Here is a 22878-nt window from a genome sequence, read left to right as displayed (position 1 = left end):
ATCAGGTTGTCCCACGTGGGGCTCACAGTCTTAATCCCCATTTTACAGTTGAGGCAACTGAGGCACCGAGAAGTTAAGTGATTTGCCCAAAGTCACACAGTTGACAGGTGGCAGAGCCAGGATTAGAACCCATGACCTCTGACTCCTAAGCCCATGCTCTTTCCACTGAGCCATGCTGCTTTTCTGTGAGTAAAGTGAGGCTAAAAGTGGTTATGCCAAGGTCACATGGCAAATGGTGGAGCCAGAACTAGAACCCAGATCTCCTGACTACCACTCCTGGGCTATATTCACTAGGCCACACTGCTTCAGTCAGCATCATCAATTCTCTCTGCAGGAAATATGATGAAAGGAAAAAGGGAGAGAAGAAAAAAAAGAGGAAAAGAGGGCTCAGAAGCAACCCAGTTTGGAATAAAGGGTGTCAATATTTGTTTACTCTCCTATTTTGAGTCACACATATTTTGGGGAGTTACAGTGTCCAGAATATCCTACGGGGTGCTTCTCCTACTCCTAAGAGTAATCTCACTTAGAATTGGGGGTTTCAATAATTGAATGATGCTGAGGACTGATGCTTCCTTGCACCTGAAGTCTCTCAAAGAAAGTGAAAAACAGCAATCCCTGATGGTGAGCCTATAATTCTTAGGAGTCTTGATATTTCAATTCTTTTGAATAAATCCTTCCATCCTAATAAGAGAGATAAATGAAGCTGATTTCACTAGATGTAATTTAACTACATTAGGAAGAATTTCAAAGTTAATCCAGAGAAATATTGGTTTGTCAGATATTATCTAAATTAAGGAGGACAACTTATTAAATTCCAATTGAAACTACCCATTCAATTAATGATTATTGCAGACAGAGGCAGAGCCCATTATAGAAAAGCATAATGGCTTTCATCTACTTAATTTTCTCCAGACAATTCCTCATGAACTTCACACCATGGTCCTACTGCAGAAGCAAAGATTAAAAGACCTTTGAGACCAAAAAGAGCATCCAGAACTTTTCATTTAATCTCCTTCCCTTCTCTAAATCTGCAAGCTTGTTAGAGTGCAATGAGAATGTCTGTTCTCTCCATGTCACTTTCCTCTTTCTTTCCACCCGCAGGAGTAAAACTGCCTATGCAGTCTATAACCGAAAGAGATTTCCTCTTACAGTTGAGAAGGCAACAGTATAAAACTGCAGGGAATTTCAATAACCTGAAATGGAAAGAGCCCAATTTGACCATTGAAATTTAACTGAAAAGTTCTAAGTGCATTAACTTTATGGAGTTTATTTTCAGAGAGTAAATGAATCATCATACTAGTCACAGTCCCTGTCCCACTTGGGGATCTCAGTGTAAATAGGCGGGAGAATAGGTATTGAATCCCCATTTTGTAGTTGAGGAAACTGAGGCACAGAGAAGTTAAGTGACTTGTTCAAGATGACACAGTGGACAAGTGGTGGAACTGGGATTAGAATGCAGGTCCTCTGACTGTCAAGCCCATGCTCTATCCACTGTTTCTTGACTGTGTAATGGGAATGATAATGCTTTCTTGTCACTAAGTCAGGTACGGATCAATTGGGGGGATAGAGTCCCTGGCTGAGGCCCAAAAGAGCTGACCTTAAAATGGCTCTGGCCCATGTGGGATTACTCTCGGGCTAGGGAGGTGGAGAGCAGAGACAGAAATGGTGGCTTTGGCCACAGTGGCATGGCTCGGGGGCTGAAGCGTACTAGGGAGTCCTCTAGCACCAGAACTGTTCTCTTAAACCTCTTCACCACCTCTGCCCTCAATGCCACCGCTGGAAACCAGAGCTGATCTGGGGTTCAGAGATGCCTTGCATCACCAAAAGGCCCTCGTCACATGGTCACTCAGAACCAAGTCACGATTTTTCCTTCTGCTTCCACCCTCAGGCTGTGTTGCCCCCGGGTGACACCCCAGGTCTGTGCTGGAGTGGTCTTTGGAGAAGCTGGTGGCATTTGGAGGATGGCGAGAGTGCATGCTCTGAGATTAAGGGAGCCAATAGCCCTAAGGATAGGTTCAAATGTTCAGAGGTGGCAGATGCTACTCTCCTGATTGTTGTTCCGTGGCTCAGTGGAAAGAGCCCGGCCTTGGGAGTCAGAGATCAGGGGTTCTAATCCCAGCTCTGCCGGTTGCCAGCTGTGTGACTTTGGGCAAGTCACCTAACTTCTCTGGGCCAGTTACCTCATCTGTAAAATGGGGACTGTGAGCGCCACGTGGGGCAACCTGATCACCTTGTATCTCCCCAGCACTTAGAACAGTGCTTTGCACATAGTAAGCGCTTAACAAATGCCACCATTATTATTATTATTATTATTGTTCAACTGTGGAGTTGGTAGCATTCCCATCACCTCTGATGGGAATTTGCTGGGTTCTGGCAAGTAACACGATGGGGAAAGTGGTGGTAATCTGAGCAAGTGGAGTGATAATGGCAATTTTTTTATGGTATTTGCTAAGTGGTTACTAATTCCAGGAACTGTACTAAGCGCTGGGGTAGATACAAGATAATTGGATTGGACACCATCACTGTCTCAGATAGAACTCTCAGTATTAGTCCCAATTTCATCGATGAAGTATTTGAGGCACAGAGAAGTCAAGTGCCTTGCCAAAGGTCGCACAGCAGGCGAGTAATGGAGCGAGGATTGGAACCTAGGTCCTCTGATTCCTAGGACTGTGCTCTTTCCACTAGGCTTCTCATTGCAATGTTGGAAATACACCCACATTTGTATCCCTTCCTTCCAGATATCCCCTTCACTCCCAGACTATCACTCCCTTCCTCCTCCTCAGAAGTCACTTAACTTCTTTGTGCCTCAGCTACCTCATCTACAAAATGGGGAATAAGACTGTGAGCCCCAGGTGGTTCATGGCCTGTGTCCAACCTGATTAGCTTATGTCTATCCCAGAGCTTAGTACAATGTCTGGTACATTAAAAACTTAACAAATACAATCAAAATTGAAAAGTAAAAATAACAATATGAATGACACCTAAAACTGAAATGTGTACTTGTGGAATTAAAAACCTTCCAAAAGTACACTTTCTCCAGTAACATTAGAAGAAACTGATTTTCCTCAAACTAAGAACTGGGAACATATGCAAAGAATGTTCTAGATACTCTGGAATTAGACTGTTCAGAATTTAGACATGAATTGAGAAACCTCACCCCTGACCGGATGGTTGGCTTTTTGGAACTGAAGTCAGTGAAGGCTGGCCAAAAGCAGAACTGACGACTTGATGAGATCTCATTTATGCCAAAACCCTCTCAGCAGAATTTTGGAACCAATGAGCCTCATAAATAACTCTGCCAGGAAGCTTGGAAGAGAAACGTCATAATCCTTGAAGAAACAAAAACATGAATCAGATTTTTCTACATCCTTTTTGTTATTTAATGAAAAGTATGGTCACTTCCTGAGATCAACGGATGACATTTTAAAATCCTTATTCCAAAATTGCTACCTCATTGTAATAAAATAATTTCGGGTATTAGCCTGTTTTCAGTGTCCAGATATCATTTAATTAAGAACCAGCATGGTGCAGTGGATAGAGCATGGGCCTAGGAGTCAGAAGGTCATGGGTTCTAATGCTGCCACTTGTCTGCTATGTGACCTTGGGAAAGTCACTTCACTTCTCTGTACCTCTGTTTCCTCATCTATAAAATGAGGATCAAGACTCAGCCCAGTGTAGAACAGGGACTATGTCCAGCCTGATTTATTTGTATCCACCCAAGAGCTTAATACGGTGCCTGTTTCAAAGTAAATGCTTAACAAATACTTTTATTGTTATTATTATTTAATAAACCCAGAGTGATGCTGATATTTTAGAATAGTTCCTGAACATTATCTGGACATTAGGTTCTAATGCTGCCTCTGCCACTTGCCTGCTGTGTGACCTTGGGAAAGTCACTTAACTCTTCTATGCCTTAGTTTCCTCATCTGCAAAATGGGGACTAAATGCCTGTCCTCCCTCCTTCAGACCATGAGATTTGTGTGGGACAGAGACTGTGTCTTACCAAATTTTCCTGAATATATCCCAGGGTTTCATACAGTTTGAACAACCTTATACAACTCTACTGCAGTTATCAACAGGAGTTGAAAATGTTAGCGGAAATTGTCTACTAGGGCTAGGAATGCTGTTTCTAGTGTGAGGGTGGTCAGTAAAGACAGTATTTTTATTCCTGATGAAATGTCTCACACTGTAATTCTTTGAGAATGAGTCAGTGGAATTTGAAAGTGGAGTGACTAGGATTTGATTATCTTCATAATTTTCGTCCACATTAAACAGACGTTTTAAGGCTTCTCTGTGGATTCTTATGTTTATCCACATAAAAAAAAACCCAAAACGTCTTCACAATTGGGTTTAGCTGGGTTTCCTTTAAACAATATGCTCAAGCCCCAAATTAATTAAAATTGAAGCAGTGTGGTCTAGTGGATAGAGCATGAGCCTGGAAGTCAGAAGGACCTGGGTTATAATCCCGGCTCTGCCACTTTTCTGCTGTATGACCTTGCAAAAGTCATTCACTTCTATGCGCCTCTGTTCCCAAGTGAGGGACAGGGACTGTGTCCACCCTGATTTACTTGTATCCACCCAGTGCTTAGTAAAGTGCCTGGAATATAGCAAGCACATAACAAATACCACAGTTATTACTATTATCAAAGGCAAGTCTTGGGTAATGCCAACAACAAAGAATGGGTTGTTGGCAAGATAAATGAAGTCAGGAATTTTAAACACTAAAGGGACAGAGTTGATAGTATGCATAAAGACAAGTAGGAAGCATAGAAAGCAGTGTAATCTAGTGGAAAGAGCATAGGCCTGGGAGTTAGAGGACCTGGGTTCTAATCCTGACTCTAACACTTATCTGGTGTGTGACATTAGACAAGTCATTTAACTTCTCTGTAAAATGGGGAGTAAGACTGACTGACACTTGTAAGCACTTAACAAGCACCATTGTCATTATTAGTAGCAGTATTTGAAAAATGCTAACTCCTCAAATGGCCATCTGAAAAGTAGAGTTAACTCACAAGCCTCATGGTGCCAATAAAATTGATAAAGGAGAGACTGATTATTCCAATTTTAAGACTGAGAGGTTTCCTTGGCAAAATAAAACAGGCTTCTTTGTTTATGTTTTAGATAAAAGATCAGAGTTTGAGTTCTTATTTTCTAAATAATGAGCTGGTTTGAGTGTCATCTTTTCACCACACTCAAAATACCACTAGGTAGACACTGATAAGGTAAAGTAAAATTGTCCAGTGTTAGAAAGAGGATTTATCCTCAGCCACCTTGCTCAAGTTCAGTAATAATAATAATAATAATAATGGTATTTGTTAAGCACTTACTATGTGCCAAGCACTGTTCTAAGCACTGGGGGAGTTACAAGGTAATCAGGTTGTCCCAGGTGGGGCTCACAGTCTTAATCCCCATTTTACAGATGAGGTAACTGAGGCACAGAGAAGTTAAGTGACTTGCCCAAAGTCACACAGCTGACAAGTGATAGAGCTGGGATTAGAACCCACGACCTCTGACTCCCAAGCCTATGCTGTTTCCACTAAGCCATGCTGCTTGAGAATATGTAACTAATCCTGTGAAAAAGAAAATTAAATAGTTTAACCAAAGGGCATAGAATTGAGCAAAAGCTTTCAGAATTTTCAGTCAATCAATAGTATTTATCAAGTGCTTACTTTGTGCAAACACTGCAGTAAGTGCTTTGGTGAGTGCAGTACAACAGGAGTTGATAGGCACGTTCCCTGCCCACAGTGAGCTCAGAGAATTCATTCATTCAGTTCAGTCATATTTATTGAGTGCTTACTGTGTGCAGAGAACTGTATTAAGTGCTTGGGAGAGTATGATATAACAATCAGCAGATGCATTCCCTGCCCACAAGGATCTTACTGTCTAGACAGGGTGACAGACATTAATATAAATAAATAAATTACAGATAGTATAATAATAATAATGATATTTGTTAAGTGCTTACTATGTGTGAAACACTGTTCTAAGAGCTGGGGGGATACAAGGTGATCATGTTGTCCCAAGTGGGGTTCACAGTCTTAATCCCCACTTTACAGATGAGGGAACTGAGGCACAGAGAAGTTGTGAATTGCCCCAAGTCAGAGAGCTGACAAGTAGGGGAGCTGGGATTAGAACCCATGACCTCTGACTCCCAAGCCCAGGTTCTTTCCATTGAGATCTAGAGAGAGAAGCAGCATTGTCTGTGGATAGAGCATGGGCCTGGTAGTCAGGAGGACTTGGGTTCTAATCTCAGGTCTGCCACTTATCTAATATGTGACCTTGGGCAAGTCACTTCACTTCTCAATTCACTTATCTGTAAAATGGAGATGAAGACTGTGAGTCCCATGTGGGACAGGGACTGTGTCCAACCTGATTAGCTTGTTTCTACCCCAGCACTTGGTCTAGTGCCTGGCACATAGTAAGCACTTAACACATACTGTTAAAAAATGAACTTACATTTTACAGAATTTGAGTAAAAATAGAAAGACTTGCATTTTAAAGAATTTGAGTAAAAGTACAGTGCTTAGTACAGTGCTCTGCATATAATAAGTGCTCAAATACTATTGAATGACTGAAGTACATAAACTTGAATTTTAAAGATTTTGAGTATAAGGACAAAGACTTGGTGTGCTGGTGGTGAGTTGTGGAAAAATATTTTTAAAGTACTGAATGGGAAGGGAAAAGAGAATGATACTGAGTTTATAGTCTCCTCAGCCTTCTCAAAATAAATTGAATGGATACTGAGTTAATGTGTCCTCAGCCTTCTCAAAATAAATTGAATGCTTTAGAACACCTTAGAACACAAGAATGCCATCCTGGAGCAGACCAATGTTCCATTAAAAGCCCTAGGATGTATGGAGTTCATTCATTCAATAGTATTTATTGAGCGCTTACTATGTGCAGAGCACTGTACTAAGCACTGTACTATGGAGGAACCATATAGCAGTTTCTTTCCTTAACATTAATCTTATAGGCTTCAGTTGGACCCATATAACATTCCTAACCTTTTCCCCATATCCTTAGTTTTCCTTGTAACCCATTATTGAACCTCTCAGGTATGTTTCTGAATTTGCCCAAATCTCTATCAATCTCACTGCTAATTTTCATGATGCACAGCACCCTGTAATAATGGTAACCCAAAGCAATACCGTCTGATTTTGTACAGTACCGTTTTATTGGCCTGGACCTCCTCTGAGTTATTTATGAGGAAATTCGAATGGGCTTTCACCAGTGGAGTAGTCGAGGGAAGTGATACAGTTGTGCTTCTACTGAGCTCACCCAGCCTGGCAGCCGTAGTTCCACAGTGCAGAGAGTAATCCACCCACTTTACCTCCTCCGTGGGAAGCTGGAAACTGTAGTGGCAGGGGAATATGGACCTTTCTCCCCAATGCAACCATTCCTACTTTATCATTTAGGGGATCATTCAGGGAGTGAGGGTCAGGACACAGCAGTAATGGGGGTGAACCTAGCCATGTGACCATCCAAAGAGGACCCAGAATGGCTACTGCCAACTACCTGCTACAGGGGTGAGCTCCGGAGGAAAGGTTCACTGCCATTTTATCCCCTTCCCCCACCAAGCAACCGCACTAATCCAATCCTGTCTGTGGGAACCAGTCAGAACAAGTGACCCATGAATGTCCAGACAAGCAATCCTTTCATCTGGAGGAATACAGGCAAAGAAGGACCCCTGGGGATCAATCATTTCTTAGGTCCTTCAGACCTTAGCAGGTGGCTATTTACCATGTACTCGTAACAATTCCATATGTTTTTCCATCTTCAGTTACACACTGATTAAAATTTTACCATGAGTAGATTCACCTTCTAACCCAAACTTGAATTCAGAAATTAATATCTAAGTTCACTATATTTGAGTTAAGTTAACTGAATGTAAGATATTTTCTGTAGAGAGCTTTCATTTCTGTGAGCAAAAGCTCTTTGATGACCTTGATGATCTGAGCTCAGATTTTAATTTGAGATTTACTTAATATCAGTTATTGAAATAAGACTATGATTTCAGCATATTTCAGTGTTTAATACAGTTATTTACAGCATATTCTTTGGGTCCTACTCTTATGCCTGGATTTCTACATAAGGGCATCTTTTAAAACAAAGAAGTTAAGATCACACGCTCATTTGTAAGTTACTTTGATAAGGGCATCCGCTCTCCCTAGTTCTTATGAACTCTGTGAACCTCATTTGAAACAAGGACTGTGATCAATCTGATTATATTTTATTTACCTTAGTGCTTAGTACAGTGCTTTGGCACATAATGATGATGGTTATGGGGCCTCCACTTAGAATGACAGATGAGCTTCAGTCAGTCAGTCAATCAGTGATATATACTAAGTGCTTACTAAGCACTTGGGAGAGTGCAATATTACAGATTTGGTAGACATGTTCCCTACCAACAAGGAGCTATGCTCTAAAGGGGGAGACAGATATTAAAATAAATTAGGGATATATGCATAATGCGGTGGAGCTGAGGGTGGGTGAATAAAGGGTACAAATCACAAGTGTGAGGGTGATGCAGAAATAAGAGGAAATAGGGGAAATGAGGACTTAGTTGGGGAAGCCCTCTTGGGGTTGTGATTTTAATAAGACTTTGAGGGTGGGAAGAGTCAAAGAACCTTGGCAGAGGAATTGATTGTAGAGGATTGGGGAAAGACAGTGTTGCCTAGTGGATAGGGCAAAGGCCTGGGAGTCAAAAGGACCTGGGTTCTACTCCTGGCTCTGCCACCTGTCTGCTGTGCAACCTTAGGCAAGTCATTTAACTTCTTTGTGCCTCATTTACCTCATCTGCAAAAAAAAAATGTTGGTATTTGTTAAGTGCTTACTATGTGCAGAACACTGTTCTAAGCACTGGGGGGGATACAGGGTGATCAGGTTGTCCCACGTGAGGCTCACAGTTAATCCCCATTTTACAGATGAGGTAACTGAGGCCCAGAGAAGTTAAGTGACTTGCCCAGAGTCACAAAGCTGACAAGTGGCAGATCCGGGATTCGAACCCATGACTTCTGACTCCGAAGCCCAGGCTCTTTCCACTGAGCCACGCTGCTTCTCAAATGGGGATTAATACTGAGAGTCCCCTGTGGGACAGTCCACTATTAGCTTGTATCTACCCCGACACCTAGTACAGTGCCTGGCACATAGTAAATGCTTAACAAATACTACAGAAAAATAGATTATAATACTAGTGGTTGTGCAGAAACATTTGCAATCTCTCTCCTTGTCAGTCATGAAACATTGGAGCACAGAGTGCAAAGGCAAGTAGGTGGTCAGGTGTGCAGCACAGCATGAAGGGTATGTGCCACATTAGCCAAATTCAGGCAGAGCCAGGACTAGAACACAGGTCTCCTGATTCCCAGACCCAAGCTTTTACCAGTGGATCAACAACAGAGCTGCCACAGTGTTGCACATCTAAGTTAGTTGCAGTGGTCTCTGCAAATCAGATGAGTGTTCCTTGCAGACACGTGCTTTACTTTGTAATTCTTGCAAACACCTGCTTTACTCTATAATTCTTGCAAACATCTGCTTTACTCTGTAATTTAACTTATCTTTACCCATTTTGTAATGTGTATGGGTTCTTCCAGGTGTTTCAGGGGTGTGGCCAGCCCAAACCAGCCCCAGCTCTAAGATCTTCCCGCTCTGCTCCTGAAAACTTCAATACCCGCTTCAGGCCATATGACCCCGAGGAGAGACCCACGACCGCTGCGGGAACAAGCCTGGACAGACTGGTGAGTAACAGTTGGTGGATGAGAAGGATTAAAGGCGGAAGTACCTTTTCCCCTTAGTTTTCCCCAGGGGAGAAAATCAATAGCGCAAAGTTGAAAAGTCCATTTCCAAAGTCATCTCATTCTCATTTGAACCATCGCTTAAGGTTTGAGGTATTTGTCTTCCCTCATATGAATTTTTAAAAGTTAGAGGATCTTTCTTTAAGGCCTTGAATTAGATGATTCAAGACAATGTATTCGTATCAATCGGTTCTTTCTCTGCCCGGATTTCCCCCACCGTGGCTCTTTTGAAATATTAATCTGGAGATTCGCCTACCAGTTAGTCCTTCAACAGATACAATTATAATAGCACATCTCTTATTCATATGCTTCAGGACTTCTCTTAAAATGGCTGTTTATTCGATTAGGGTACAGTGAAACTCCATTATAACTTTTGTCTCGGTTGAGGATTGATGATGAAAAACCCTTACTACAGCCCCCATGAGCGTTACCATCAAGTCATGCTTCCAGGAGAACTCCTGGGAAAGCACAGGGCTTCATAAACGTACTTAAAACCACAGATGCCATTATGTGGGTTGGAGAAATAGACCCTCTGATAAAGGATATGCCCAGTGTTCCTGTAGCTGCCTATACTATGTCTGCTCTCAGTATTTGAACTGGAGTTGGGGCCAGAGCTGCTGATGACGAATCTGCCATTCAAGCAGCCTCATTCAGGATGTCAGACTTCTGACTGGTAGGAGCAATGCTCCATGAGATGTGTGATTGCCACTTCATTTTGGGAAAGAGTTTTAGGGGCTTTTACCAAGGGATCCAGGCTTGTCAATCAAGTATTTCCATGAAGAAGGTGCAAAAAGACCCATACTTGCTTCAAAGATAGGAAAGTAGAGCAGAGGAGACAAAGCTATGAAGCATCGTATCCAAGATATGCTTAGCTGCACCCCGTTATTTAACCCAGAAAGCTGGGTATGCTTTTAAGAAAATGGTGGTCCTTTAGGGAAAAAAAGGATCAGCTAAGTAGTTGGTAAACACTGTTCTGGTTCACAATTTCAATCTGTTCAGTGAAAGCCAAAAGTCCATCATCTTAAGACAGTGCTATTTCATAGCATTTCACAGCCTCATTTCTGCTGTTTCTAGGTTTATAAATAATATTTATGGACATCATCTTTAATGTTGTTAATATTGCTGAGGCAATTATCTTGATGTAAAGTTAACAGATAAAAGCATTAAGGTCGTAAAGTACTTGAACCGCATCTGATTGCATCACTTTAGTCCAGAACTACAGCATTGCTTGCTGAAAACACTTTTATTAGACACCTGTTATGACTTACTTCATCATTTTAGTTAATATCATACTGTAATATAAAACCCATAAGAGTAAATTGGCTGCATTTTCTTCAGACACAGAGACTGTATCTATAGAAGTCTATGAGCTGGATTCTCCAACCTGGAAATCCACAGAAACCATAGGGACTTTATTTCTCTCTCACCCAGCAGAGAACACAGACACTTTTCTGAGGATTCCTGCATATGAGGACAGACCATTCTCATACCTTGAGATTGGGGCTGAGATTGGGGTTGACAGTAGGCCCAGAGCACTGCAACAGCTATTACATCAACTCTCTGAGGTTCTGTTGCTGTTAGCTGCAAAATTCATGATAAGGATTTCATGTTTGAACTAGGAATAAGCTTTGTTTGAAGGAAGAAATTGGGGAAATCAGAATAAGGGACAGCTTCAGAGTGGAGAGAATAGGGGCTACTTATATTTCCAAAGAAAAATTTTATAACAGCAAACTGGTTTTATCTGCAATGCATAATCGATCCACATTTATTAATGAAACCAAGATGTCTGGGATCACTCATTCAAATCTCCCCACTCAGTATTAGGTTATTTGATTTTCATTTCTGGATAATTATCTCAGATCCCAGTTCACTTTGCCATTTAGACTCAAATGAAGAGTGGTCTCAGTTTCATATCATTACCTAATAGTCTCTAAATTACAAAAGTCATTTTTTTCAAATTGGTCAGAGTTTTACATTCTATTTAATAGTCAAAAAATGTATTTACTGCATTCTTTAATTTGATTTCAATCAGAGGTGTTCAAATCTGAGATGCCTATGGTAAATATTTTTACTAAATATAATCAGCCAAATAAAGTGACATTAACAACACAAATGACAACTTTACTTTTTAAGCATTGAAATAGTGTTGATCAGTTAAAACAAGGGAGAAGGAGATGTGTAAGAAGTCACATTTTAGAAAATAAAAGAGAAAATACTTACATCTCCCTGTATAGTTTTCCTGCTTTAGTCCAGGCTAAATCAGAAGTCTGAAATGTGTAAACTGAAATCTAGTACTGATGTTGCCATTTAATCAGTGGCAAATAAAAAGTACCAACAAATAACGAAAGATAAAAGGCGCATAAACTTACCATTTAAATGACTTCTGGTTTTCTTCAACTACCATAATCTGAATAAAGGTCATTCACTAAATAAAACACATACTTTTTTTCTTAAAATTGCTTCATTTTGGAAGCAAGTGTTGGGCAGAAGGATAATCAAAAACTTGTTTCCCCTATGTGGAAGTTAAGCCAGTGACAGCATTGCAAAATTCCTTTCTAAGAATTCTCAGTAGCTGATCAGTTAGGTTCCTTTCATACAGCTACTAGCTATAGCTCTTCTATGCTCTCCAACTCTGCCAGTAATTAAGAATCTTTAATGAATGGGACCCTCTCCTGAGTGATGTGATGACTACATCCTTGAGTCTCTCTCAAGCCCAGTCAACTGACCCTTCTGGGTCCAGAAATGAGAAGAGCCTCAGGAGTTTCGGTAATATTGTCCTTCCCTTGCCCCTGCAGCTGAGACTGGAATCTTCTCTTCTTCCCTCCTCAGGATGGTCGCTGCCACCTTCTTCTCCTTCTCCCTGAAATTTGGAGATCAATGGGCCCAAGCTTTCTCCAGGCTTTTTGCCCACGGTCTCTGCCTGGCAGTCTGTCCTGCTGTTGCCCTGGGACACTTCCCCTAGCCATGCCTGCTCCAGAAAACCCCATCCTGGAGGTCAGGAATCAGGTGTGGTAGTTGCTGTACTTAGGGTCCAATCTGTTGTTTCTTCCCATCACCATCCTAGAGCCTCATCCTAGCATCTCATCCCGTGACCTCAATCCTCTGTTGTGTTCCAGGAAGGGGTTGGAGCAGGTGGGACCTGGGAACAGGCAGGGACAGGACAATGGCATAAAAAATTGAGTGAATTTGTTAAAAAACTACTTGTGAGAGTGCTTCTTTTCATTCCCAGTAAGGCCCATTAGCTGGAGGGAAGACCTTAGCCACTAACATCCAAAGGAGGAGCAAGGAAAAGGGGGAAACTGTGCTCCTGCAGAGGAGAGCAGGCCAGGCTGCCAAATGGATACCAGATTGGACGTTTCAACCCATTCATCAATCAGTCCCTCACCATGTGCCACTTTAGGCCAATGTAGCATGGTATGCCCATGCATAGGAGAACTGAGATGCCAGCATGCGGTTGAGATATTTCCTTCACTACTACAGAGTAAGGCTTGTCGAATCAGGCCCATTACTTTGAATCTGCAACCTTGTAGATACTCCACCACCACCACTCTATTGGTAAATTGTTTGAAGGGACAGCTTCTTCCAGATAATGGAATTTTATTCCTCTAAAGAGAGGTGCCAGGTTTGAAATCCTGTGTCATTCCACCCAATTTAAGGAGTATTATCGAGTAATCAAAGTTGATCAGTTCTATTACATTCCTTCCTTATGTCTGTCTTTCACTCAGGTCTGTACTGAACAATTCAGACTAAAAAATAAGACTTAGTTATCCAGATATTTTAGAAGAAAGTGTTATTTTCATCCTGTTATTCAATTGGAAATGGCCAGTTTCCAATAAAGGAAAAGAAAATGTTTCTTAATAGCTTTCAGGAACAAGATGTGTATTTTTATTAGAGGAGGATTGTAAGAAAGCAGTGTCAGTTGCCTTAGCCTGACCAAGTGGTCCAACACAGCCTAATGTCAGAGTATTCATTTCGGCATTGAATTAGTGACTGAAGAGTTTTACAGAATCATTATTGTCAGTATCTGTGCCTCCTGGAAATATGTTGTAATTGTTAAAATGGCATTAATGCTAATTTTTGTGGACTGATGAAAATGGCATTGTTTCCAAAAATGAGTCCTTGTACTCGATCTAGGTAAAATGATAGCTGAAAGTCAGTGGAAAGTATTAATTAAAAGGGAAAACACAGCTTTTAAGAAGTGTGTGTACTGATCTAAAAGCTAAAAGCTCATGTCTTTATAAAAGCAGCAGCAAACAGAATTGGATGCATGTGCTTCTTAATGTAATTTATTTTTTAAATTAATTTGTAAGGACCTAGATATTAGTTTGATGGCCACCTCCATTAGACTTCAAAAAACGCTGCACATTAACAAATATATTTGTTTTAGCCTGGGCTGCATATAGAAAGCCCAATACATCGCAAAATGCCAACACCATTTTCTGACAGCAGTTCTGCCTCATCAAAGAGGCTGACGCCACCATCAAACTTAGTTAGAGAGCAGTTCATCACCACATGTCAAGTGGTCTAATAGTGACAAGCCTCATTAATAACCACATGCCCTGTGTCACTAGAGTCATTTTTCATGTTTCAATTGAATCATCAATTTGCACCTAAAGGAGAAAATTTGAATATCTCACACTCTGACTTTTACATCCATTTTTTTCTATGCTAAACTTCCAAAGTTAAAATGGTATCAAAGCTTTCCAGTGTTGGGCAGTGATGTTTAAGTTCCTAATAGAGGAGAAATAGCATAAACATTAGCCAATAAGAAGTCATCAAAAATATATTTGATTTAATTCATTCAATTGTATTTATTGAGCGCTTATTATGTGCAGAGCACTGTACTAAGAGCTTGGAATGTACAATTCGGCAACAGATAGACTACAATCCCTTTCCAATAACGGGCTTACAGTCTAAACGGGAATTTGCAAAGGTGAACAAATGTTTTCAGATTTGAATTGTCTGAAAAAGGGAATTAAACCTTTAAATTGCTCAAGTGTAAGCTTTAGAGACCAAGCACATTGTGTAGTATAAGTTTCTGTTACTTGTACCAAGTTGATTCATAATGTTATAGGGAAATGCTTTTGAACAAGGGGGAAAACAACCTTTATGGATAACTATGGTATTAGGTATTTCATTTTTAAGACTCGTTGCTTAGGTTTGTTAAAATAATGTCAGAAACTAGATTTTGCATTCAATGGCAGTAATGTACCTCAGCATGCATATTCCATACAAATAAAATTTAGAACAAGGTCAACATGCTGATTCATTACCACTCTATCTGGCCTTTAGGGATGCTTAGTACTTTGATGAAAATTCCAGTGCATGAAAGCATGATGTTCATTCTACAATACAGTAACCTGTTTAGAATAATCACCTTTCTTCTTTTCTTCTTCAAATCTGTTTTCCTCTTGCTTCTCAGAGGACTATATGGAGGACGATGCAGCATAGTGTAAGCTCTTCTCTTTTTATACTTTACTCTCATTCCCATTTGTTTCATACCTTCAGTCTGGACAGTTTCTGCTCATATCATCTCCATTTTCTTTTTCTAATTCAGCTGTAGAATGCATGAGCCGCCCTACTGCTGATCCAGTGGACAGAGCACTGTTCTCAAAATCAGGAGACCCGGGTTCTAGATCCAGTGCTGTCTGTCACTGGCTAGCACGAGTGCTGGCACTTGGCAGTATGCTGCATCCCTGCCTGCCTTTTTGAGTGTTACACTCTGCACCCCAGAGGGTAGGTGTCTGGCAGAGCTGAGAGAATGAAGGCGCATTGCCCAAGCCAATAGCACTGTAACCATTTCCTCTCTATGGTTTCTTGGTCCTGTAGGCCCAGAACTGAGAGTCATCTGTTGTTCCTGATGGGAGAATGAAATAATAAAATACCAGTAAAGCTAAGGTATTTCATCTGACTCGAACAAATGGCCATTCTCAACATCCTTCTCCAAAGTCGAAAGTTAGCCATAAATCTGGGTGTAAGGCTAGCTAGACCATTTGGGAAACGGTTTTGATTCCTTTCCAGCATTGTGACTGTGTATATGGATGGGCTGCCTACCTGGAAAACCAGCTCTCAGACTCTTTTCTGCACAAGTTTGAGTCTATTGACTTTTTCTTTCCCTTATGCCAGGTGAATACTCAAGTCATAGTAAGTGCAAGCCAACTGTAGTGAAATCATTTGGAAGCTGGTGACTGTATGAGATGGAACACTGAGAACAAAATGAGATGAATAACACTTAAGAGTGTTGAACTTGCTTTCTTCTCAGTTCCTGCTACTCAAATGAACTGAGGCATTTCTAATAATCAGAGAGGTCTTATTATTCTAAATAACACTGTAGATGAGATTCATTATGAAGTTTTCTTATTTCCACCAAATAAAATGTTTACAGCCATTTCTCCACTCTGAGGAAGGTTCCAGATGAAGGGAGAGCATCCTTCAACTGCCCTAATATAGTGGTGGGAGGACCTTCCCTCTCCCAGTCATAAGGAACAGACCACTTCTCAAATGGAACCCTTTCCAACTTGAACTTATACTCTGCTATTTTCTGTATTTATAATTTATTTTAATGTCTGTCTCCCCTTTAAGACTGTGAGCTCCATATGGACAAAGATCAGGTCTACCAACTCCATTGTATTGTACTCTCCCAAGCACTCAGTACAGTGTTCTGCACACAATAAGTGTTCAGTAAGTACCCTTGCCATTCCATTCCTAGCTTGGGCAGTGGCTAGCAAGTGGAAGGCAATCTGCTACAAGTCAAAACTCACCTGTGCTGGACATCAGTGGCATGGAAGAGAGTCGAGGGTGGAGACTCAAGTTTACTGCAGGAATGGAGGCAATGGTAAACCACTTCCATATTTTTACCAAGGAAACTCTACCACCTGAAAATGATTGAAGTTGGAGGTGGAGCGTTCTGGGAGAGAAGTGTCCATTGCATCGCTGTGGGTTGGAAATGACTCGACGACATAAGTACCCCTGATTGACTGACTAAACCCTATGCACCAGGGTGGGTATATTGCTTCCTAATCAGTAAATCAATAATATTTAATGAGAGCTTATTGTATACAGAGCACTGTACTAAGCATTTGGGAGAGTAGAGTGTACTAGCTGGTAAACATGGTCCCTGCCCACACAGAGTTTATAATCTAGATAGGGAGACAGACATTAGTGTAAATAAATGAATAATTGGAATGTAGGTAAGTACTATGGGTATGAGAGAGGGGTGAATAAAGGGTGTAAATCCAAGTGCTTAGTACAGTGCTCTGCACACAGTAAGTGCTCAATAAGAAAAATATGACTGAATGAAAGTGCTTAGGGCGACACATGACACTATGAAACTTTCGTTTTTCAGTTCTTCCAATTCATTCATTCAATAGTATTCGTTGAGTGCTTACTATGTGCAGAGCACTGTACTAAGCACTTGAAATGTCGTTTAAGAACTGCCCCTCTCACCCCCTCCTCTGATTGGCTGTTCCTGGCAGAATATGATTGGTGGAAAAATCTTCTAGTTGAGTCACCTATGCCAGTGATGCAATGTTCTCTGGTTTTGAACCCAAGGTGAGTATGGCGAGCACTTAGCACCCACTATAATCTTGCTTCTTAGGGCAGAAGGCACTTCGCTTCCCAGATTTCCTAAATACCTGAATGTAATCCCTGGAGTTTGGGGTGGGAAGAGAGAGAGGTATTTTCTTCAACCTTCTACACCTGGGGAAGTTTCAAAGCCTTTTGAAGTCCGATATTGAACTGCAAAACAATGAAAGGAGAAGCAAATATATTTTCTCTGGCAATTTTTCTCCTGCTTCCCCATGAATCTCTGCAAAGAAACTGAGCAGCACCTTGACCCATCCTGCTTCCTCCCCACAACCCTTCCTCCCCTTTTGCCCAAACTGAGCTTATCCTGACTTCATTTCCAGGAATTTTTTGTGATGACAACAGTAAATTCCAGTCAGCCTTGCAAAGCAGGAGGAAAGTACAATTAAACTCCCAGTTCCTTACATGTTTAGTCATTGCTACTGGGCCTCTTCAGGAAACTACAGCTAGAGAAGCATCATGGCCTAGTGAAGTGAGCCTGGGTCTGGGAATCATAAACCCTAGGTTTTAATTTTACCTTTGCAATTTATCCGCTGTGTGACCTTTGACAAGTCACATACCTTCTCTGTGGCTCACTTTTCTTATCTGTAAAATATCCATTCTCCTTCCCTCAGCTTATGAGTCCAGTGGGATAGGTGAACTTATCTGATCTGACTACATTGTATCTATCCCACCGTGCTTGGCACATAGTAAGGGCTTAACAAATATCACTATTGTTATTATTATTACAGAGGGTGGGCTGTCATAACCATCTTTCCATTTGGAAAGACAGTGATTGGTGAATACATTTTTCAGTTCCTACTCATTGGACATTGGCCTGTTTTATGCTTACAGCAAGCTATCCCTTCAAGCCAGTGGATGAGAAGCACAAACAGGGGGAAATAAGAACTGCCCTTTCAGCACAGGCCCAGGCTTGAAGTTCCTTTTCTCTGTGTGGGAAATGGAGAAGAAAGAAGAGTAATTATGATTTCTGCCTCAGATGCCTCATAGATAAACAAAAGCCATGTTGCATTATGCTTTCAGCCCTGTTAAAGGATGATGTACGTATATACAGTTGTCCTTTGTGTTCAAAGGCAACACTGTTGATGGTGAAATTTCATCCTTGGGCTTGATGCTGGTCAAAGGACAGTCTTTTACACATTGTCATGTATAAAAATAGTAGATTATCTTTTGAGTCCCTTGTCTGAACAAAGTGGTATTTATTAAGCACTTACTATATGACAAGCACTGTTCTAAGCACAGGCATATATGCATAAAATCAGATTAGTCGGACACAATGGCTGTCTCACGTGGAGCTCACAGAGTGAATTGAGAGGGAACTGGTATGAATCACCATTTTACAGATGAGTAAAGTGACGTTCAGAGAAGTTACACCCCAGCATCTGTTACAAAGCATGAAGGTGGCAAAGTTGCACTTAGAACCCAGGTCTCCTGATTCAAAATCCTGTGTTCTAGACCTCCTTGCTCTTTGTGAGACATCTATTCTGATATATATTATAAAATATAAACATATAATATAAAGTATATTATACATATATATAAACATAGTTGTCCTTTGTACTTGAATTCCACTGGAAGTGAAATACACCTACGAGAGTGTATTACTGTAAAAGCCAATACAGGACTCACAACATCAGTCACATTGGACATATAAAAAGGTCATTGCTTGTTGCTTAATGTTGCTTGCTTGCTTAATGTTTACAGTACCTTAGACTGTTTTGTCTTTTGCTCCCCATTTCTTATGATGCTTCTGCTCAAAAAGAGCACCATTTAATTCTATGAAGAGCAAAAATATAGTTCATGAATCGGTTGCCAATCGCTGTGCTAATCCAGCCACAGGGTTCATGAGGCAAACAGTTAGTAAGTGTTATCTGATATCCTGCACAAGTAGCAAATGCAGTCTGCGAGTAGGGAACAGAAATCTATGGGAAGTTTCCTCAGAAACAGATGCTGCTGTGCTTTCACACATTTTGTAAGTCATTGCCTAAGTATGGCAGTGATCCAACCTCTTTAATTGCTTCCTTACTGGTCTCATTGCCTCAGGCTCACCTTTAAAACATTTCTGCCTGTATATTTGAAAATGTCATTTAGAACACATTTCCTTATTAATAAGTAGTGTTTAGTGAGTGTCTACTGTGTGTGGAACACTATATTGAGGTCTTGGGAAAGTACAGTAGAATTAGTAGACGTGTTTCGGACCCTCAAGGACTTGACCATCTAGAAAGCTAGTTACTCTGAATTAGTTTACAGTTCACTGAGGAAATTCACAATATAATGGAAGTACAGTTTCTTGTATCTTGTGTTTTATTTTGAAAAAACCTCATTGCACCTCTTCATAGTGGACTGAACTAGACGGTGAGCTTCTTGTGGTCAGAGAACTTGTCTATCAACTCTGTGGTATACTGTACTCTCCTAAGCGCTTAGGACAGTGCCCTACACACAGTACTACTCAATAAGTAACGAAATAAATATAATTGATTGATTGCTTAAATGGACACTTCAGTGACTTTTATAGGTTCCCCTATAATTTTGATGTCAAGGAGTTGTTATTGGATATAGGCAGTGTTCCACTGGGGAGAAGATTTTTTTTTCTTTCAGTGGTACCTGTTAAGTGCTTATTATGTGCCAGGCACCATACTAAGGGCTGGGGTAGATACAAACTAATCCTGGTCAGACACATGGGTCTTGCTGTCTTAATCCCCATTTTAAAGGTGATTCCTCAGACAGATAATTGCTCTCCCCCATTCAAAGTCTTATTGAAGGCACATCTCCTCCGGGATGCCTTCCCTAACTATACCTTCTCTCCTTTTCTCCCACTCCCTTCTGCACCACTCATAAGTGGTCCTTCATTCATCCTCCTTCCCTTCCCCACAACATATATGTATATATCTGTAATTTATTTATCATTTATTTATTTACATTGATGCCTGCCTCCTCCTCTAAACTGTGAGCTCGTTGTGGGCAGGGAATGTGACTGTTATATTTCACTCTCCCAAGCATTTAGTACAGTGCTTTACACACAATAAGCACTCAGTAAATATACAATTTAATGGAGTAACTGAGGCACAGAGAAGTGAAGTGACTTGCCTAAGGTCAAACAACAGACAAGTGGCAAAGCCTGGGTTTATCTTTAATGTACTCTATCACCTTGCCCCCTCCTATGTCACCTTGCTACTCTCCTACTAAAACCCAGCCTTCACACTTTGCTCCTCTAATGCTCCTTCTTACTTTACTTCATCTCATCTATCTTGTCGCCAACTTTTCGCCCATGTCCTGCCTCTGGCTTGGAATGTCCTCCCTCCTCATATCCAAATCATATCCAAATCTATATCATTTTCCCTGCTTCAAAGCCTTATTGAAGGCATATATCCTCCAAAAGCCCTTCCCTAAGCCCTACTTTCCTCTTTGCCTACTCCCTTTCCTCTTTCCCATTCTCTTCCCTGATTTGCTCCCTTTATTCATTTCCCCTTCCAACTGAAGGCACTTATATTCATATCTGTAATGTTGTTATATTATACTCTCCTAATCACTTAGTATAGTGTTCTTCACACAGTAAGTGTTCAGTAAATACAATTGACTAACTGTTTCTCTAATACCTAACTTATATCTAGGAACTAAGTAGGTTAAACAGTAAAATGCTTCACTCTCTCCTGAAGAATTCACAGTAACCAGTGCCCTTAGCCACTTTTCCAACTCTACAATATTTACTCAAACTCTTCTCAACCTTAAACTATACCTTTCCATAAGGCTCACCCTTAGTCATAAAATCCATTATCTGTAACTACAGAATAAACTGGAAATAGTAGCTCTCCTGCTTTGCTACTAAGATGATGCTCCAAATATCAATACTATGCCATGCCAGCCATAGCCACAGCATAGCTCCCAACTGGGACTGCTGGAAAGAATCCTAACTGAATGAGACGGCTAAGGAATAGGAGAGAAAATTTACACACCAGCAGCCTTAACTAAGGTAGCATAATTCTTTCCCCACAGTAGGAAACTACTGAATGTAAAATCACACAACATTCCTGACCAATCAGAGGGTACATTGGTGGGCCTCTCTGGATGATTAGTCAGATTTTCCTTAACTCTCCAGAGTAAATGGAAATTCAACCTCTACCTTCTAAAGATTGGACAGTTACCTGGTTGCCTTTCTGTGTTCCTAATGGTAGTAGCTTGTCAGCTGTGTGACTCTGGGCAAGTCACTTCACTTTCTGTGCCTCAGTTACTTCATCTGCAAAATGGGGATTAACTGTGAGCCTTACGTGGGACAACCTGATTACCCTGTCCCAGCGCTTAGAACAGTGCTCTGCACATAGTAAGCGCTTAGCAAATACCAACATAGGATCAGCACAACCCCAGAGAACAACTACAAAAATGTGAAAAATTATCTCTGTGTTATTTTCATGTGCTGAAATAATGCAATATAAGACTTTTACTAAAAGAAGACTCTAAAAACATATTTTGTCTCTCTGTTTGGATGGGCTAATACTACTTCTAGCCTGTCTTTTAGACTAAAACACTCACCATCAAAACTCTGGAACTGGGCCACTATATTCCCGACCATGTCACTAAAATCGATCCTCAATCACTCTAAACTTTTGCTGTTCCCTTTTTCCTCTCCTTCCCCTCCCCACTTAACCCTCTCTGCTGCTATCTCTCTCACACACACACACAGACGCACACACACACTCACACAAAGCATCCTCTCTACAATTCCTCTGAACGTAAACACAATGAGTGTTGTATGTGTCAATTATAGTAACCTAAATGTACTTTCTTAACTTAATGTTCAAACCTTATGCCTTTAAATATTTATATTAGGACAAGATTCATTGACATAGCTCACATATTAAATCACTGAGCAGCCAAAAGTACCTTTTCCTTTTAATAGGAAATGTGCAGTTATTTTTGCTCCTGACTGCCTGTGATATTAGCATCAGTGGCCCCAAATGTGATGTTCACTTTTAGGACATAAAGTGCCAAAGAAGAAATGTGATATGCCATAAATACCATTTTTGATACATTTGGTGTCTAATCAATCAGTTCTGAATCGACTCAGGGGCATATGGAATTCATTTTAAAGCCCTGGGAATTTTGCAATTCCCCTATCACACTTGGACACACTTTACTGCCAGCAATAAACCTCCAGCATAAACAGTGTAAGCCAGATGAAAAGAAACCAGTTTGGGTGAAAATTGACTTTCCTTTATAAATGTTAAAGACAGAAAGATATACAGTAATTGAATTACCTCAGTGAATTTGGCAGCCATTAGACACAGTATGTCATTTCACATACAAATGATCGGCAGAACCATAAAGTGTTGGGTAGACTTACAAGTTGAAAATGCCATCTTCTTCTATGATGAAGAAGTACAAATAAGATCTGGGAAATCAGGTTTTTGTGATAGGATTGGTGCCAGTTCATTGAGACATGAGGGAAAGGCAGAATTTGAAAGTAAATAAATGAAATCTGTCTCATCACCTTTTGTAACCTTGGTAC

At 40.7% G+C, this 22878-nt stretch overlaps 1 protein-coding gene across 1 annotated transcript in view; it reads left to right on the top strand.

Annotated features, from left to right (window-relative positions):
- Positions 1 to 22878, top strand: part of GPC6 (glypican 6) — a 719587-nt gene that overhangs the window by 617953 nt on the left and 78756 nt on the right. Inside the window, exons 6-7 of the mRNA XM_039913281.1 lie at positions 9591 to 9734; positions 15214 to 15243. Of these exons, the coding sequence (XP_039769215.1) occupies positions 9591 to 9734; positions 15214 to 15243 (174 nt within the window). The remainder of the gene's footprint in view (positions 1 to 9590; positions 9735 to 15213; positions 15244 to 22878) is intronic.

Source organism: Ornithorhynchus anatinus, chromosome 10 (genome assembly GCF_004115215.2).
Source record: "Ornithorhynchus anatinus isolate Pmale09 chromosome 10, mOrnAna1.pri.v4, whole genome shotgun sequence".
Classification (NCBI taxonomy): domain Eukaryota; kingdom Metazoa; phylum Chordata; class Mammalia; order Monotremata; family Ornithorhynchidae; genus Ornithorhynchus; species Ornithorhynchus anatinus.
Note: the sequence above shows the minus strand (reverse complement) of the source record. Positions and strands in the feature narration are given on the sequence as shown.